The 21,065-nt window shown below is 36.7% G+C and overlaps 1 protein-coding gene across 1 annotated transcript in view; it reads right to left on the bottom strand.

The window, feature by feature from the left end:
• pde1ca (phosphodiesterase 1C, calmodulin-dependent a) overlaps window positions 1–21,065 on the bottom strand; it is a gene marked incomplete at both ends in the record, with an annotated part of 80,042 nt that overhangs the window by 5,579 nt on the left and 53,398 nt on the right. Inside the window, 10 exons of the mRNA XM_079805877.1 lie at window positions 6,350–6,688; window positions 8,068–8,240; window positions 9,965–10,085; window positions 10,171–10,252; window positions 15,175–15,295; window positions 15,458–15,559; window positions 17,271–17,399; window positions 17,486–17,586; window positions 19,556–19,696; window positions 20,308–20,424. Coding sequence (XP_079662003.1) covers window positions 6,350–6,688; window positions 8,068–8,240; window positions 9,965–10,085; window positions 10,171–10,252; window positions 15,175–15,295; window positions 15,458–15,559; window positions 17,271–17,399; window positions 17,486–17,586; window positions 19,556–19,696; window positions 20,308–20,424 — 1,426 coding nt within the window. The remainder of the gene's footprint in view (window positions 1–6,349; window positions 6,689–8,067; window positions 8,241–9,964; window positions 10,086–10,170; window positions 10,253–15,174; window positions 15,296–15,457; window positions 15,560–17,270; window positions 17,400–17,485; window positions 17,587–19,555; window positions 19,697–20,307; window positions 20,425–21,065) is intronic.

The following is a 21,065-nucleotide window of genomic DNA, read 5'->3' as shown; positions in this document are numbered from 1 at the left end:
AGCGGCGGCCCGTTGAAGGTGATCTGGTGGCATGAGCGCTCTGAGGGACTGAAGTTCTTTGAAGTTCTCCGTTCACTGTCTGTGCAGGTTTGGCGCTTGAGCGGTCGGCAGATGTTGGGCCGTTCCCGGGGGAAGAACATCAGCTGGGATGGTTTCCATAGCCACGACACTGGACACATTTCATCTTTGCGTGGCTTCGGTAACAAGAGTTAGTCTCAACTCAGTCTCAGTTCTCTGGTTTTGTGCACCTCTGAACCAAAAGCTGGCAAACATCCTTAAAGTCGGATGTGAATTAAAAAGAGTATGAAAAATTTACGAAGAGTGTCCATCAGAGACAAAAAGATGCGATTTTAAGAAAGAAAACAGCCTCAAAAAAAGGAGAAAATTATGAATAATAAAAAAAGAACCACCAGGTGACAGCATAGTACAGGGTTTGGAGCTGCTAGTTTGCATCAGGAGCAGATGCAGCGGCTGCACTGTCTGCCAGTGAAGAGGGGGAGATCCCACAGTTACTGTGCTCGTCTTCTGAGTCTGCAGAGGAGAGCAGATATTTAGAGCTCTTGTCCCACAGCTCTGACTGATGTCTGACAGGGGAATGAGGAGCTATGACAACTGACATGCCATGAGTTCAGATGGAGGGACTCGACTTGATTTGGCGAACTAACGCCATAACATATGGATCATTTTTGTCTGTAGTTGCATGCAGTTCATTTCTCACTATCTACAGTATGCTTATCATTTCAGAATGATGGTTTCATAATGACTTTTAGGGATACTTATATGAAAATGTTATTCTATTATCACGTCGTTCCAAACCCACATGATTTTCTTTCTTTAGTGGAACACAAAAGGAGTTATTTTTTCAGAATGTCTTGGCTGTTTTTTCATACAACAAAAGTGAATTGGGATGGAGGCAGTTAAAGGCACAGTATGTCAAATGTAAAATATATCAACACTATATATTTTGTTGACTTGTGTACCCAAATGTTTCCAAGAATGTTTAAATCCAGAGAAATAAGCAATTTTAACTAGGACACGGACTGTGTCTGTGCATCGCCTATCAATGACATCATACCCGCGTTACCCTCGATTTCCGGAAACACCAAAGACGCTTTAATATATTATGTGTTTTATTAGACAGGTGAGCAACTGTTTGGATACATTCATCGCCAGAAAATTAATGATTGTTATACAGCTCAACACAGTTAGTCTTAATGTTTAAATCTCGTTTTCTTGATTTAAAGGACAACTCTGGTGAAAAATGAACCTAGGGGTAATTACACATGGTTACCGAGTAGATCGTTCTCTGGGATGCGTTTTCATGAAAATCGAATGTAAAGAGTTTTATCTCAAAAAACAGATTAGCTTATAACGCTAGTATATGGGGCATAGAATAAGTAAAATTAAATCGCTAGTTAATACGACTAACAAGGCTCAAAATAGCCTCACACTAACACGGTAGCATAATGAGGGTCCCTACATGCAAACCAAAGCATTGAGAACTTTGTAAGTGTACAAACAGTTTAATAGGAAGATACTTTATAAAGACAGTACATTACGCGTATACAGACAGGAGCCATCTTGGAAAACAGTCTCGACAAGTCGAGCCACGGTTGAATAATCCGCCATCTCTTTAGTGTGTATCCTTTGGAAGCAGTAGTCTCTGTTGCATTCAGTTTAAAAAAATATATATTTTTACGTATTTTACGTTGCGTTCAGTGCTTTCTTCCGGAAACAACGGACCATATGAGATTCCAAGTAACAGTTCATCACTTAGCACAGCGTTTTCCAAGATGGCTCCTGTCTGTATACGCGTAATGTACTATCTTTATAAAGTATCTTCTTATTAAACTGTTTGTACACTTACAACGTTCTCAATGCTTCGGTTTGCATGTAGGGACCCTCATTTTGCTACCGTGTTAGTGTGAGGCTATTTTGAGCCTTGTTAGTGGTATTAACTAGCGATTTAATTTTACTTATTCTATGCCCCATATACTAGCGTTATAAGCTAATCTGTTTTTAGAGATAAAACTCTTAACATTCGATTTTCATGAAAACGCATCCCAGAGAACGATCTACTCGGTAACCATGTGCTAATTACCCCTAGGTTCATTTTTCACCGGAGTTGTCCTTTAAGCGAGTACCATGTTTTACCATGACTAATATCGATCTAGCTTACTGCAGTGTGCAATAAGTGTCTCATAGTAGCCGCTGAGCGAACGTACAGAGTAGCATTATAACATAACTTTCAACACACTCAAATAATGTATGTAATATAATAAAACAGCGTTGCGTTACCCCACCTACACATGAGCGGAAGAAGCGGAAGCGCTTGTCTGCGGCATAATAAAAGCTCCTCGAAATCAAAACGTACACCTTTGTTTTGAATAAGCGACCTCTAGCGGCGAAAAATTACATGTTGTGGCTTTAAGGCACTAAAAGCACCAAAGGATCATATAGCATATATATATATTAGTCATGTAGGAAATGTGGCAAACAATGATGTTTGACATTAAATCTGGGACGATGGATCGTGACGTGGTATGTTTGAAAGCACTCCAGAACAAGTACTTTTTGTCTTATTTTCCAGTTAAATATAACGTTTTTGAATCAAAATACACCATTTTTTTTTTATTAATTATTTTAAGAAATACTACACACCTGCACACATGTATTCAAACGCTCTTGCCTATAGACTAAACGTAATCCTTACATCCATGCCTTCACCATTCTCACAGATTCACATTTTTGAAGTTTACACGAAGATGATAACGGTATCGTTTCAAGACCTATTTCAAAGTTTGCGTTCTCAAGCCACCAAACACTGTTGCCATGCAAACGAACGGCCAGAACCCATTAAAAGTTTCTATTTTAGTTGAAAATGGTGTTGTGTAAGTGGCCCCAACGTAAATAATTAATGATTTTTTACAACGGTAATAAATCAATCAAAAATTTACTTTAGCTGGACAATAACTTTTTTCTAGAGCTGCTGTACAGCCAAAACAATCTCTCCTTCATCAAAGGGATAGTTCACCAAAAAATGGAAATTATGTCATAATTTACTCACCCTCAAGTTGTTCCAAACCTGTATGAGTTTCTTTGTTCTGCTGAACACAAAAGGAGGTATTTAGAAGAATGTTTGTTAACAAAGCATAGAGCAAGCATTCACTACCATAGTATTTTTTCCCCTACTATGGTAGTCAATGGTTGCTCTTTATGCTTGGTCACAAACATTTTTCAAAATATCTTCTTTTGTGTTCAGCAGAACAAAGAAACTCATACAGGTTTGGAACAACTTGAGGGTGAGTAAATTATGACATAATTTCCATTTTTTGGTGTAATATCCCTTTAATTTCCTAATATCACTGTAAAACTGCTTTGAAACAATCTATATTGTAAAAAGCGCTATATAAATGAAGGTGGTGGACGCATTAAACTGTTCAAAAGTGACAGTAAATAATTGTTACAACAGATTTCTATTTTTAAAAAACATTGTACTATTGAACTTCAGAGAATCCTGGATAAAGTTATCAAATGGTAATATTTCAAAATATTCTGATCAACTAAATGCATCCTTGCTGAGCATAAGACACAGACCCCATGCTTTTGAACGGTACTTTGAATTAACTTTAGAAGCAACATTCAATAAGATTTAAATTTCAGTCTGTCACATAAAGCGTTTGTATATATTGTAAGTCATATGGATTACTTTAATGGTGCTTTTTCTTTTTTGGACCTTGTTTTTGTCACTTTTGCACATTCAGTGTATGGAAAAAACATGTGGGAAATTGTACCCGAAAGAAAGTCATACAGGTTTGGAACAACACAAGGCGGAGTAAATGGTTTCCTTTTTGAACTCTTGCTAGAATGAGAAATGCAGAGGTGAAAGAAAATGCATGAAGGTGTCAAATAAACATAACGTGGGCTTTTCTGCCAACTGTCTTGATGAGAGGAAATTAACCTGAAGTGACTCTCTTGCAAATAGTGGCTGAATCCCAATTGACATGCTGTCTGTTCTACCTCCGAAATCATAATATGTTGAAAAAAGCATGCCAAAGGTGACTGGATAGTACTACTTGCATTGGATTTTTAGAGGAATGTATTCTTGGATGCATTTTTTGGACTAGTGAGACTCCCAAGATGCTAGTTTCTCTGATGTGTTATGTGAGTGCAGTGTTATGATGCTTTAGTACACTGTGTCCTAACCAGGCGCAACACAGTAAAACAAGCCATAAAAAGCTCTTCCAAGTTAATTTGAGTTTTTGTCCTAACCAGTTGTGACTGTGACAAGAACCAGACAATCTGTCTGCCACTTAGGCCCCATCCACACGAAGCCAGAGCTTTCAATATCCAATCTTTTTTTTCCCCTCGTCTCAAGAAATATCTGCATACACACAAAACCACTGAAACTGACTCAAAACGATATGGTATACATAACAGACCAGTATGTGGCGCTGTAAATGTTCAGCAGAAATACACAAAAAATGGAGAAGAAGAGTTGTGGCTAGAAGGGGTACAGCAACGGTCGGAAGTGAGGCAAAAACTCACAATAAAATAGCAATAAAGAAATGTGCTACTTACCAGATTGTGTTTTTATTAACGCCTACAACTACCCCAACCCTAAACCTACCCTTACAATAATGCAAATACAGTAATTAAATGACGTAATGTTGATGTGCACATGCCCAGTGGCCGTAGCTGTATCCCTTCTAGTCTTTACCGTGCGGGACGTGGAGTGATGACATCACCGTTTCACAAAATATACGGATTGGCTGCACACACGAAAACGCAAGGGTGTCGATTTCAGATTTATCCACTCTAGGAGCCGGTTTAAAAAAATAACGGTTTCAGATCCGTCTGGACGAAACGGTGATACGATACAATTTTTTTTACGTATACAGCATTTCCGTGTGGACGGGGCCTTAGTTAAGACTTCTGTCATAATGATCTGGGTAGCTCCGCCCTCAGTGAAATCTCATTGGTCAAAACATCAGATATGTTCTGACTTGCTGTAATTTATACGCAATTTATACATTTATACGCCTGGTTAGGACACAGTGTTCATTGTGCACATTAGGATTCAGCCACTATGTGATGCCAATAGCAGTTAAAGGAGAGGATGGTGTTACCGTCTGATCTCTTGCTTTCACTGTCGTCACTGTCAGGTGAGTTCAGTTCCTCGTTCCCTGACATTCAGATAAGACAGGTCACTAACCGAGTCCGCTTAGGGCAAACAAACAAACAAACAGACAAACAAACAAACAAAAGAAAAGACGATCGCTTTTCTAACATAAACACCCATTTCAACTGCTATACTAACCATTTAACAGCATTATTGCTCTCTGTTCTTTCCTACAAGGTTTTGTTTGAATATGTCAAGTGTATGATTAGTTGACAAACAACTGTATATGCGTCTAGCTTCAGTAAAGCAAGAACATACAGAATTCAGCACACTGTAGCACACAGTGCTTGCAAACCACAATACAAGCTACATATACATACTAGTAAGTAGTATACACTAGTTAGTACATTCGTTTGAGGACATTAAAACCCTGATATACTTTTTTGAACAAAATCAGGCCAAAACGAAGTTCATTTCAGGAGTTCGAAAAAACTTGCCCGAGCAAACTTTCCAGAAAAGTTTGTTCTAGCTGGTAAACGCCTTCGAACTACAACTGGCAAAGAATGAAAAAGAACTTTGCCTTGAGTATATCGGGGTCTTAAACAGTAAGCTACACCTTGCAATCTATACACAATACTGCATACTATAAATTGTATTGTATACACTATAGAGCACACTACACAACATTGACCACTTTGTACACATTATGAGAATAAGAATTAGTGCACTACAAGTATACTAGAAACTATTAAGAACAAAGCCACCTTCTTTCCAACATATAAAAGTTTAGGTGCGACAGTGCTTGGTTACAACACAAACAATGACAATGACAATGACAATGAAGAGTTTGGAAAAAAAAAGTGGTAAAGCAAGTATAGTACAGCTTAAGGTAGTGAAAGACTGATATATTAGCCATATTAAAGCATAGAATGATAACTGTGTCAAATTAGCTGACACAAGTTGACAAGTTGCTTTTTTAAATTAATTTTGAGGGCATTTTTAGATAGATATCAGTATTAGCTTTTTCCATCATCAAAAAACCCATATCAGTCAACCAGTAGTTTATATTATGTATAATGCAAATCAAAGGTCAATGTTCAGTTGTTAGGTTTAGAAATATTTAAGGACAAAGTTAGACACAAAAGGCATTTTGTTAAAACATATTATTGCAAATAACAGTATATCATTATAAAGATATGTTTAAAAATGATCTGATTTGACACTCACCGTTGTGTGCTCGCAGACTGTTGTCCGTGTCACTGCTGGTCTCGGGCTCTTTGGCATCAGACGATGGTGTTTGAGCCCCATTCACCCCCCCTGGGTCTTTATTGCCCTCTTCCTCTCTGGGCTCTTTGTTATCAACAGTAGCTTTGCTTGAGTCTTCTCGGCCTGTCTTTGCATCCTTCTCTTCTCTTGTGTCTTCCTTCAGTTTGCCTTGAGATTTCACACTCGAGTCCGTGTGGATTTTGTCTTCTGCTTCAGTATTTTCATCACTGCTGTGTGTGTCGGTGTCCGTTTTCTTTTCTTTCTCCTCGATCTCTTCCTCTTTAGCCTTCTCTTCTAGATCTAACACAGATAAATTCAGTTCATCCTTACTGGCCAACAGGATATGGGTCGCACTATCATGCTTCTGTTTCGGATACACTACGTTTTGGGTCAGTCATATTTTTTAAAATAAGTCTCTTATGCTCACCAAGGCTGCATTTATTTGAGAAATACAGTAAATATTGTGACGTATTATTATTAATTTAAAATGTAATTTATTCCTGTGATGCAAAGCTGAATTCTCGGCATCATTACTCCAGTCTTCAGTGTCACGTGATCCTTCAGAAATCATTCTAATATGCTGATTTGAACATTTCTTAGTATTATCAATGTTGAAAACAGTTGTGATGCTTAATATTTATGCCCCGTTTTTTTAAAGGATTCTTTGAGGAATAAAAACGTTAAAAGAACAGCATTTATTTTGAAAATTTTTTTTTTTGTAACATCACAAATGTCTTTACTGTAACTCAATTCAATGTGTCAATTTAATGTGTCCATTCTGAGTAAAAGTATTCATTTCTTTCTTACTGAACCCAAACTTTTGAACGGCATAATGTACAGAAATTATAAAAAAAGAACATTTCATATTCAAAATGTTTAAATATATGATGGTGTATTCTTTGTATGGAGCCAAGAGGTCATGTTTTCAATGTTGATGATAATAATAAAAGCAGCAAATAATCATATTAGAAGGATTGATCATCTTTTGGTCAAACGCTATTCAAATGTACAGGTCAGAGTTTAAAAACTTGTGGCATATCCTTGCGTTTCTGTTCTCCTGCATTTGAATAGACACGAATGAAACATATACAATGTATAATGTGACCGCAAAAGAATGCTATTGCCAGAAAACATTTTTTTTTTAAATGATAAAGTGTTCCTCTGAGATCTGCGGTCACGTCGTATGTCACTGCACATAGTCATGATTTAATATTACATGTTTTATGTACGAAATCTGTGCCAAATGGGGATCTGGAGTCATGCTAGGAAGATTTACTCTTGTTTATTTGTACAGCTTGAGCTCTTGAATGACAATATTTCTGAGACTAGATTTGTACAGTTTCTGAAGAAAAGACTAGTGCTTGTCCTTGCATACAAAGGTATTGTGGATGATTTGTGGTTGCTATGGCTTCGCTTACTTCTCCAAGTCATACGAGCCCTTAGTCTCAATGTTTTTCTGTTCTCTAGATATGGCTTGGATGCATCTAGCTGCACAATTTGATGTATCATTTATGTATGTTCGGCATAAGTTACAAGCCAAATTGTAATATTTAGTGTTGGGGGCCTGTTAAAATCCCCAACCCTTAGTATGAGTGCCAGTAGCAAGCTCTACTAATAATTTACAATGCGATTTATCTTGATATGAAAGTGTTTATGTGTGTATATGTGTGCGTTTCTACCTTTGGCGGCTTGTGCTTTCCATTTTTCTCGGTTTTTATGCACTTCCTCGTTCCAGGTGCCTTTGAAGGTCTTATAATCGATGGCGTTTATAGAGCAGTTATGGGAAGTGCCGCCCTCCGAACCAGTGCTTCTCACACTAGACCGTTTACCATCCGACGGGATGTTATTCAGACTGCACAAACACACACATACAAAACAGAGAGATTGTTTATTTAGCTTATTTAGTAAATGTTTGTCTTTGGATTATATGGAAGTACATCACTTTTAAGTGTAATGTTATTAGTTGTCAAGCTGATAAAGGATACCAAGAGTTTCCATGACTAGGTGTGTCCGCTGGGACAAAATACCACGACACTTACCTGACATAGGGAAACCCAAGCATGTTTGGTAGATTCACACATAATGACCTCATCAAAGATTGTGGAGTGTGGAAGTAAAGTAGTAAAGTAAGTTAAGTTCTAGACAAACGGTTCCCACATTTTTACCAATTATTTTCCATGACTTTTCCAGTTGTTTTCCATTTTAATTTTGATCAATTTGCTAAACTCATTCCGATTTATTTGTGAACCTCTTTGACTCACTGAAGATTCAATTTACACAAGAGCAATATCTTGTTGATAAAACATTTTGGATCAGAGCTTATCTAGAAAAATATCTTTTCACTATAGAAATTCCCATGACTTTTCCGAAATGTATAATTCCAGGACTGCGGGACCCCTCAAAACTGTCATTGATTGCCACAGGAAATAATTTCCAGTCAACTTTTCAGAGAAACTTCTGGTAACTGACGTAATTCCTGTGGGTGGTTTCTGCATTTTCACAGTGAATTTCTGCTGTCTTTTTTATGTAAAATGACCTGCTTTACTGGCTTAACATGGTCATGAATGTACTTTGATTGGATGAAATTTTAGGCTAATACTGACTTTATCTTAATTCTTGTGGCTATACTTTCAGAAAAGGTGTATTTTTATCCCTGTGCAATACCTCACCCTATAGACTTCTATTGTAAGTCAATTACTGTACACATGACTTTAGCTTGTTTCTACAAACTGAAGGATGGTCTTAAATTATTTTCATATATACAATACCGTTAAAAATTGGGGTTGGTAAGATTTTTGTATAAAGTATTTTATGCTCACCAAGGATGCATTTATTTATTAGATCAAAAACACAGTAAAAACAGGAATATTGTGAAATATTTTTCCAATTATGAAAAAAAAAAAGTTTCTATTTTTATATATTTTAAAATGTAATTTATTCCTGTGATGCAAAGCTGAATTTTCAGCATCATTACTCCAGTCTTCAGTGTCACGTAATCCTCAAGAAATCATTCTAATATGCTGATTTTCTGCTTAATATTTTTGTGGAAACCATGATAGATTTTTCAAAATTCTTTGATGAATAGAAAGAAAAATCTCCTCGAAATAACAATTTATTTGAAATATAAATGTTTTACTGTTACTTGTTATCAGTTTAATGCATCTTTGATCTTTGCTGAGAACAAGTATTAATATAATTTTTTTACAGATCATTTCGATAGATAAGATTCCTTATTCCTTGGATGTGATTGTGTAGAGCCCTTTGAAACTGCAATTTGGACCTTCAACCCGTTGTACCCCATTGTCCACTACATGGAGAACAATCCTGGAAAGTTTTCCTCAAAAACCTTAATTTCTTTTCAACTGAAGAAAGAAATACATGAATATCTTGGATGACATAGGGGTGAGTAAATTGTTAGGACATTTTAATTCTGAAGTGAACTACTCCTTTAATTGGCTAAAAAAAAAAAAAAAAAAAAAAAAACTGACACCAAACTTTTTAATGTCAGTTCTTTAAACATGGAGCTTTAATAATTTAATAGTCCAGTGCTATTGCCACCGATTCAATTGTCCTCACCTGGACCGCCTGAATCCAGCCAGGCCAGCGGGTGCTGCCTCTTCGATCATCGGAGTCACGATTTTCTCAATCATGTCTGTCAGCACAGAGAAGGTGGGCTCCACGATGAAATCAATGAACCCTGTTAGGGAAGTGAAACAAAGCATTATAATACATGTATGTGTGTATATCCTTTTAATTCACACATAAGCCTGATGATCACTCACCGATCTGAGACTGGGCCACCATGGTAGACTTGCGGTCACATAAAGGAGAGAAAGAAAGTCCAAGCTCTGCCTCCTTATCACCCTGTAACACAAAGTAGAAAAGCACAAGTACCAATTAGCACCAGCATCTTTTTAGTTGAGCATTTAATAGATTTGAACATTTCTGGTAGCACTTTATTTTACAGTCCTGTTCCCCATGTACATACTATGTACTTATTATAGTTATTTCACTAACCCTAAACCTAACCTTAACCCATGTAGTCACCTTATATTACTGGGTACTTTTCTTAGGTACTCTATGTACACATACTGTCAAAGAAAGTCCAACCTAATTTTTTCCCACTAGGTAGTTACGTTTTTTTGTTGTTGTTGTTGAACCAGAAAGTCAAAGGGCCCTATCATACACCCGGCGCAATGCAGCGCCAGGTGTGACGCAAGTGTTTTTTGCTAGTTTCAGCCGGACGCAGTTATCATTTTCCAGCGCCATGTTGTTTAAATAGCAAATGTACTCGCGCCCATCTGTTCGCCCATGGGCGTGCTGGTCTGAAAACGAGGTGTGTTCAGGTGCATTGTTGGCGCGTTGCTATTCTGAGGCAACTGAAACCGACTGTGCCATTGACCAACAAAAACCTGGTCTAAAGTCAATAGCAGTATTTTTGGTGTTGTTTTTAAGGGCGTGTTAGTAATATGCGCCTATATGCGGGTGCACTCTGCTTATTACACACAGGGACATGCAGCAGCACACAAACATTTTTAAATATTAAAAATAAAAGGATTCCTCTCTGGAGAAGCGTTCAGTTAGCCTGACAAGCCAGACCCACATCAAGATGTTGGGTCTGGAAACTCACCATTATACTAAAGAAAATTATACTAAAGCAAAAAAAAATTCTAAGTAAAAAAAAAATACTTGCTAGGCGCGAATTTAGATGTGCATTGATAATCTAATTTTCATTCATTCCGTTGGCATGGCTGGTGTAGCTTACCGGAACCCCAACGCGCTGCTAAAAAGCAAAAACGCCTCTGCAGGTACCGGGAGGAGTGGGTGGGGAAGTATCCATGGATTGCCACAGCCTTAAGCGATGAAAGTAAAGACAATACAACCTTTTTGTCCACATTTTTGTAATAAGCCTTGATGAAGAGAGCGCAAGTTGCTGCAGCTACGAGTAGGACAGTGATGCACGCGTAAAGTGATTGATTGTTCACGGCACTGTGTACAAAAAAATACTTCACTACACAATTATTTCGTTATTTTCGTTTAAGTTTATTAGCGTTAGGATATACAGACAGGTCTGATTTACGCACTGTTACTTACAACAGTCATTGTTTTTTTTTCTTTTCACAATGACTTTTGAGTTCACGATTTTAATGGTGTTTTTTTTGAGGCAGAAAAAAACAAAAAAAAGACAGAAAAATGGCTAAAGACTAATGACAGACTGTTGATCTTTGAATAAAATTATGTTTGGTTCATGTTTGAAATTCATTATCTTTTATTATAGGCTACGCAGTCTAATAAGCCCCCCATTCCGTCACCCCAGACCAATGATTATTTTAACCACATCTCAAATGATATATTATGTTTAATAGTCGTTTCATTTTTTATTTATTTTATAATTTTTTTTGGAATAAACTAGTCAACTTTGTTGTGCTAAAACTAATTTCAAATCTAGCATTTTATGCATGCTAACAATATGCAATATGCAAAAATGCACTTTTAGTGCATATTTTCCCCGCAAGATTCCTGCTTATTTGTAAATGACACACATGTACTCGTTTCTAATGTCTCATGTTGCATTTCACTGACACTGTTGTCTCTAAATTTGCATTTAAGGCATAGTAAAACGTTTTGTAATGTGACCCTCCGTTAATTTCGCACTTTTGAGTTCTGAAACTTACATCTTGTTTACATAGTATATCAACATTTATTTCAACGGATCAAGAAATTAGATTTCTCATGATATGTCACCTATAGTACTTGACCAATCCAGACTTTTTCAGTTCATTTCAATTCAGCTCAGCTCAGCTGCATTCTCATTATTCCTCTGAATCAGTCCATAACACTTCATTTGCAAATATCATAGATAATCCTGAGAAACGTTAGCTGTAATCATCTTTGCTATGATTGTCTTTGCTTTTGGCCAAATAATAAAGCTATGACCTCTAAAGGAAATAGACTCTTAACAAATTACGTTCCACCGGATGTTTTGCTGATCACACCTTTCACGGTCATCATCAATTTCCTTGAGCAACGCTGAACGATATTTCATCCTGACCCTGAAATTACAAATTATAATTTCTGGGGGTGATTTACCTGCAATGAACTGATCGGTTATTAGCCTAAACGTCTATAGATCAAAGATTCAATTTCACTTTTGTATGAACACCAAGATGGGACCAGTGTGATATCAAATCAGACGATGGCGAGTTAATTGGTTTAGCACTATAGGAAAGATAATCATCTCTTAAAAACACACTGTGTTAATATCAGAATTAGATCCATTTTCATTTAGCAAGGAAACTCGGCTCTACTGCATTATATATTCAATCAAACAAGAAAGAAAACGCATTTGAGAGCAATTCTGAATGACTTTCTACATCTTCATAGAGATGCAAAAGCTGATGGAATAGAGTGAAGCAGCCGAGATTCAAATTTTGAGGCTAGAATGCGGGAAATGGATGTTTAGAGGAGATTAATGGGATTTTTACAGTGGACGTTACAGGTTTGGAATGCTAAATAAGATTAAGTCCCAATTTGAGATTAGATCATAGAGTGATGATGGCCACAGAATGGGGATATGGACAATGAAATGACAGAGAGAGAGAGAGAGTGAGAGAGAGAGAGAGAGAGAGAGAGAGAGAGAGAGAGAGAGAGAGAGAGAGAGAGAGAGAGAGAGAGAGAGAGAGAGAGAAGAGAGAACGCTCACTGTATGATTGAAGAACTATAAAAATGTCAACAGGACACTGCTCTCAGCTTCAGACAGCACGCCCACAGGCCATTCACGGTGCATTCTGCGCACAAAAATAGCAAGAGCTTTCTCAAAACCTCAATCTCCAGTCTGATTGTGAACACAATTTCCGGGAGTCACAGGGTTTTTATAGGCCCACTGGGAAACAAAGCTGTGTTTACAAGGAATTGGTCTGCTGCAATGATGAGCACTTCCTAGGAAGAGCTAGGATGGATTTGCAAGGTTTTCGGCAAATGAAATTCAAATCAGAGGCATTTCGATTTTTGTTTGAGGCACTTACTTTGTAGCTAGTAAACAGGATATCCTTGAGGGCAACTGTAGATTTGGATATTTTGATTTGTTTACATACAGTTACTGTAGTTTATGTATACATATTTCAGCATTTATTCTTGTCAAAAAAACAAACAAACAAGAAAACATATTTTGCATTTGGAAATGGAAGACTATTATAATTATTATTATTTGCATTTTCACAGTAGTTTTAAGACAATTACAGTCCATTACAGGCCCTAAAATCTTATTGAAATAAATAAATAAATAAATACATTCTCACCACTCTGTTATATTGATAAAATTATCAAAATGTTTATTGTTAAAATAAGCATGCATTACATGAAGTAAAACAAATAATACCATTTGTATAAATACTTTACAGTATAGTTCAATTAATCTTTAATACATTTTATGTATAATATAATATAATAGAATTAATTAATAATATAATTTAATATAATAGTAGCAAAATTGGAGTGTCATTTTTAATTATTAATTGAAATAATATCAGAATATTTTTACATATATAGATATACACCGATCAGGCATAACATTATTACCGATCATGACAGGTGAAGTGAAAATCACTGATTATCTCTTCATCACGGCACGTGAACATGTTGTCCTCAAAGTAAATGTGTTAGAAGCAGGAAAAATAGGTAAGTGTAAGGAATTTGAGCGAGTTTGACAAGGGCCAAATTGTGATGGCTAAATGTCAGAGCATTTCCAAAACTGCAGCTCTTTTGGGGATGTTCCTGGTCTGCAGTGGTCAGTGTCTATCAAAAGTGGTCCAAGGAAGGAACAGTGGTGAACAGGGTCATGGGCGGCCAAGGCTCATTGAGGCACATGAGGAGCGAAGGCTGGCCCATGTGGGCCGATCAAACAGACGAGTTACTGTAGATCAAATTGCTCAAGAAGTTAATGCTGGTTCTGATAGAAAGGTGTCAGAATACACAGTGCATCGCAGTTTGTTGCGTATGGGGCTGGATAGCCACAGACCAGTCTGGGTGCTCATGCTGACCCCTGTCCACTGCCGAAAGCGCCAACAGTGGGCACGTGAGCATCAGAACTGGACCACATTACCTGGGGAACACATGGCACCAGTATGCACTATGGGAATAAGTCAAGCTGGTGGAGGCAGTTTGATGCTTTGGGCAATGTTCTGCTGGGAAAAATTGGGTCCTGCCATCCATGTGGATGTTACTTTGAAACATACCACCTACCAAAGCATTGTTGCAGACCATGTACAGCCTTTCATGGAAACGGTATTCCCTGGTGGCTGTGGCTATTTCAGCAGGATAATGCGCTCTGCCACGAAGCAAAAATGGTTCAGGAATGGTTTGAGGAGCACAACGAGTTTGAGGTGTTGACTTGGCCTCCAAATCCCTCAGATTTCAATCCAATCGAGCATCTGTGGGATGTGCTGAACAAACAAGTGCGATCCATGGAGGCCCCACCTCGCAACTTACAGGACTTAAAGAATCTGCCAGATACCACAGCACACCTTCAGGGGTCTAGTGGAGTCTCGACAGGTCAGGGCTGTTTTGGCAGCAAAAAGGGGACCAGCACAATATTAGGTCATAATGTTATGCCTGATGGGTGTATATACTGTATATATTTCTTTCTTTAGGTAAAATATAAATTCTGGTTTCTTTCTTTTAATTTTGAGGTGAAACATGACCTAGAATAAGCTTTAATGAGACTTATATGCTTCTATAATTAGAATATAAGACGTTACACTGAAATTCAAACGTCTCGGGACACTGACCTGTCTGAAGAACTCCTCCAGCAGTGAGGTGGTCCAGCGGTAGTGCATGTTCCAGTTTTTGGCAGGGTGGCTGATGTCAGCGGTGTGCAGTAACAGGGATAAGGCCTTGGGTTTATCAATCCTGCAGAGGACAGAGATGTTCAGCCCCTCAGAGCTGCTATAAACACTCTGTCCAACCTCTCATTATGTGGATATGAATATCTGTAGATGCAGAAATGTTTTCGCATGAACAGTGTGTGATTAGCTTCCTCCTCGTTACCCTGATGTGTGTGACCGAACTTACGCTTCTGGCTGCTGGAGGAAGTTCTTCATGGCTTTAATCTGCTGGAAGTGACAGGACATGTCGGTGGCCAGGACCATCTCCACCACCAGGGCCCGCAATTCTCTGACAGAAAGAGAAGTTTTCAGTATTGACCAGTTACAGCATCTTACATTCAGTAAAGAACTCTATTTTTTATCAAGAACCAGTTTTGATGTACAGGGTTCTTGAGTTGATTTAATCTTTTGATTATATATAAATACATATATTTTGATTTGATATACACCTAAGTCTAAATCTGGCACAGGACAGATTATATACTCAATTTCAGTCAATTTTTAATGAGCATTTTATAGGTTCTTGATGTAAGCATATTAGTAATCTAATAAATAATATTAGATTTAACATCCTGGTCAGATATCATGAGATTAATGACTATTTTATTCTACTGACAGTTATAGTTTTGTGCCCCCCTTATCCTCCTGGGACCAAGAAAAAAAAAAGTTTTTGAATTTAGTATTTAATTTTTTTCATTTTATTACATTGTTTAGAGCATAAGAAACACATTAAAAATATATATATATTTTATTAATATGTTATGATATGTCCTCTGTAGTTGACACCAGGACTATAGGCAAAAACAATGGGATTTATTTTTAATTCACCAATCAATTTTTAGGTTTCAGGATTTATTTTAAACAAACTTTGTTGAAAGATGATTCTGAACTATGTTATGAAAGATATAACAAAATGCATTGGTATACCATTTTACTTTATGCAATATGTGGGTAAAATGGCCATACTTGGCCATACATTTCCCATTAAATACAATGTATCTATACACTGCATCTAATTTGTATATTAATGTGTTCTTGGTGCAACATGTAATGAAAATAGGAGTGTAATAATGGGAGTAATAATTGGCAACATTTTCATAATAATATCTAATATTTCATAGGAATATTGATATGTCATTCTTTCCCTATTCACTTGTTACGTCTCCAAAATGCCTGATAAACATGATTTAAGTCCTGGCGTCTACTACAGTGAACATTTCTGAAATCAATGCCCTGTTTTGTAATAGGAAGTCATATTTTGATTAGAAACCCCATAACATTTTCCTGATATGTTGTCTTATAACAAACAATTTGAAAATGTATCCGATTTAAATTATAATTACAAATTATCATATTTCCATAAGAGTGCTAAACATTAAAGTCAGTCGTTTTTAAATACCAATAAGTTGTTGTTGTCCTGGTGAAACCTCCAAACATTTGGTATCTCTGCAAAACCCTGAATGTGCTCTTTACAGGACACCCAGACTTAGAACTATAATATATAAAAAATATAATGTCCACTACAGTGGACAAAAGTCTATTCCTAGCTAAAAGTACTGTACTAGTAAAAAAAATACACTGAAAACTTAATAATAAAAAAAACTATTTTACATATAATATTTACATGTAATATTCATATTTTTTATATACATTGAATGTATATTTTAATATAAATATATTAAAATGTATATATTTTATAATATAAATTTTACATATAATTATTTTTCATTATTTATCATGATATATTATTCTCATTATACATTTGATATTTTATACATGAAAATATTATAGCAACCTTTATAGGATAAGAAATGGATCCATAGCAAGGGGATGATTTTATTTACTGGTCTGTTGCATCAAAACCCAAAAGCACCAGAACCAAAAAATTTAAAATGATCTCCTGTGGCATCATGCTGTATATACCATTTTAGTTTCTAACTGGAACTTTTATTTTTAAGATTACTGATTCAGCTAATTTGAGGTGTGTCACACGTTCTAACCTCCAGTCATCTTTTGACAAATTGTAGAGGATGTTCATTTCATCGTCTTCCTGCAGGAGGCGATATGCAGCGCTCACGTGGTGGTTTTCCTGTACGGCTCGGTCATTGTATAGTATGGCTGTGTCGGATCTGTAAATCACACAAGTTCTGTTCAAGGCCACTGATGTATTGGATCTGCTGAACTGAATGATACTGGTCTTTACTTTCAATAGTACCTGGTCTGTATGTGGAAGTTGTTGGTAGTGCCAGTGTGTTCATAATCGTGCACAGCCGCGGCGAACAGCATAGCGAAGATCTCCAACTCAGTTAACCAATTCTGGAAGACAACAAGAAAAATGCTGCAGAATCCTTTAATTTTACAGTGCTTTGATACAGTCAATTCAATTCTGATTCACAAGCTTGATTCGGTTCTAATTCTTTAGGATATATTTCAGCTTTAATGTCCATTTTTACCAGAAAATGAAAGTAATTCTCTCTCTGCTAATGCTATAATGTACAGGATAGTATTTGAGACTGATTCAAACCAGTAAGTCGCCTTTTTGAACTATTCATTAAAAGAACAGAGTCATAAGAGTCGGAATCAGACTACACTGCTCGATCTGTATATTTTTGATTCACTAAAAAGAACTGGCTCAAAAGAGTCATACGTTCGGGAATCAGACTACAGCGTTCACCCAATACATTTTGATTCACTATAAAGAACCGGCTCTAAAGAGTCATTCGTTCAGGAATCAGACTACACTGGCCACCCTGTATATTTTGATTCACTATAAAGAACCGGCTCTAAAGAGTCATTTGTTCAGGAAACAGACTACACTGGTCACCCTGTATATTTTGATTCACTATAAAGAACCGGCTCTAAAGAGTCATTTGTTCAGGAATCAGACTACACTGGTCACCCTGTATATTTTGATTCACTATAAAGAACCGGCTCTAAAGAGTCATCCGTTCAGGAATCAGACTAAACTGGTCACCCTATACATTTTGATTCCCTAAAAAGAAGAGGCTCAAAAGAGTCATACGTACAGGAATCAGACTACACTGGTCACTCTATGCAATTTTGATTCACTAAAAATAAGTGGCTCTAAAGAGTCATATGTACAGGAATCAGACTACACTGGTCACCCTATACAATTTTGATTCACTAAAAAGAACAGGCTCTAAAGAATCATATGTTCAGGAATCAAACTACACTGGTCACCCTGTATATTTTTGATTCACTAAATAGAACAGCTCAAAAGAGTCATTTGCTCATGAATGAAACTACACCACACTTACTGTGTTGTAATGATCATTTTAAAGAGCAGACTTTAACTCAATAGAAAGATGTTTTTGTGTCTAGCGACCACCCTGACGACCACACAGAATAGGCCACCCTTGCAACTGCCAAACACCTTTTGTGTTAAACTTTCTTCAGAAAATGTACAAAAACCAACTTCGTTATCAGAAAGTTTAAAGGCCCATTAAGCATTCTTCTTATAAATAATAATATTGTTCTGCTGAATTGAAGATAAGCATAAAGGAAATGAAAATGTATTATATTGGTTCCTTATTCTTCTGCACATTCATTCTTCTGTGCATAACATTATCTTGTATTAGCACTAAATCACCAAAGAGCCCGAATAACAAAAATAAATCATCAGCGGTGTAAATGCTAGGGGGCAAATCATTTGTCAGAATGCCAGTGTGATGTCCACACATCACAGAGAGGTTAATGAGCCCGCGGCGGGAGTGACAGGAGCGTGTTTTGAGACGTCGAGGGAGATTAACTTCCTATTGATTGGTATATGTGCGGCATTATGAAGCGAGAACGGACCGTTCTGAGGGCCCCAACCTCAATAAATACCTCAAGTGCAGTGTCAGGCTTAATAAAACATCCTTCAACAGCTCAGTTCAGTAGAAATAATAATAATAAACAACCGAGGGGACTCGGTGTACATGATTATTTTCCCCAAGCTCACAAAAACATACACAAATCCCCAAAGGCAGGATTGATTCAATTCATAGGGCCTAGGAGACATTTGGGAAGAAGGTTTCTGGGGCCGGTTGCATAAACTGCTTAGACTAGTCTTAAAAGTTAGTCGTTTATTTTTTTCTTCAAGACTGTTCTTAACTTTTTAAAGTCAGTTACATTTAAAGTTAGATTGGTCTAATTTGAATCAGAAAAGTTAGACTGATTACCTCTTGACTAATTGCTAGTGTGTCAAATTAGTTCTTAAGACTAAGTCTAAACACAATGGCTAAGTTTATGCAACTGGCCCCTGGTGGTGCAACTCTGGACTTACAACCATGCCGGTCTTGAGCAGAAGGTAATGAACTGTCTGGGTGACGTCGGCGGCGTGGATAAGGTTATGGTATGGGTTTCTGTATTTGCTGTAGCCCACCTCCAAGGCCTCCACAAAAGACACCAGAGCAGAAACAGGGATCTGAGGAGATGCACAAAAGGCCATGAAACAGAAGTTGCGATAGTCTATTCCTCCCTATTGTGCCGTATTTCCTAGTGAAATTTCTCAAACAAGAAAAAAATGTAGGGCGGGACTTGATTTTGTCCATCGGGAATTGATTGGATTGTTGGATGGTTGTGGTTTGCTAGTGGTTGATCTCATGTGAGTGACAGGTTGCCCCGCCCTCACGCCAGTAAACATGTCATCAGAGAAGAGGAGGGGAAGGTTTTTTGATTGAAGATTACAAGGGCACATGAATTATAAAAAATAATGATGTGCACGGATGAATCATTTATAATAAATACTGCAATATTTCATAAAAAATAAGAATTGTCCTTTTGATTAAAGCCATTTGTAGATGATCATCTGGATGTTGGTTCCTTTGCTATAAAATGTAATTATGATGGATGGTTGAACTCAAACATCCTGTAAATCTGATTTCAAACCTGATGGTGAATGATGGCAAATATAAAAATACATTACTCTTTCACATTACCTTATTATAATTTATCAGATCGACATGATATTACAAAGCAAAGCACTCTGAGGTAAAGTGGTCTTCTAATGGAAACAAAAGAGAGAGAGCATCTTACCTTAAAGCGATTGATTAAGTCATATCTGGTCAGAAGTTCATAAAAAATAAATTTCAGCGAATGATCTGCACTGGCATCATTCAGTGTGAAGACGTCAAACGACCACGTGTCCACGTGCTAGACCAACAACAAAACAGACAGATCTGTCAGTCTATTAACATCTTTACCTTTATTATCATATCTATATCAACTTTTTGAACATGAAATACACTATTGTTCAAAAACTGTCAGGTCTTTAAGATTTATAAACATTTTTAAAAGAAGTCTATTATGCTCATAAGGCTGGATTTGCAAAAACAGTAATATTGTGAAATATTACAATTTAAAATAACTTTGTTTTTTTTATTTGAGTATATTTTAAAATCATCATTACTCCAGTCTTCAGTGTCACATGATCCTTCAGAAATCAATTTAATATGCTGATTTTGTGCTAAAAAAAAACAGCATTTATATGAAATATTTTGTAACATTATAAATGTCTTTGTCACTTTTGATAAATTGAATGCATCATTCACGGAAACTGACACCAAACTTTTGAAAGGTAGTGTATATAATTGTGTATAACTTTTAGTAACTTCCCATAAGGACAGAAAAATCGCAAATGAGATCTCTATCTTCTGAGTTCTGAAAGAGCAACTTCTCAGACTTCATTTGATGACGCCTATAAACGGGATAAGATGTCCACGGTCCCGGAGTCTTACAAATTGCTGCTTTTACATAATGTAGTAATACCAAGCTCATTTCTTTTTTTATAACGT

Source organism: Gobio gobio, assembly GCF_949357685.1.
Source record: "Gobio gobio genome assembly, chromosome: 23".
Taxonomy (NCBI): domain Eukaryota; kingdom Metazoa; phylum Chordata; class Actinopteri; order Cypriniformes; family Gobionidae; genus Gobio; species Gobio gobio.
The sequence above is the reverse complement of the archived record's forward strand: the minus strand, read 5'-3'. Positions and strand labels throughout refer to the sequence as shown.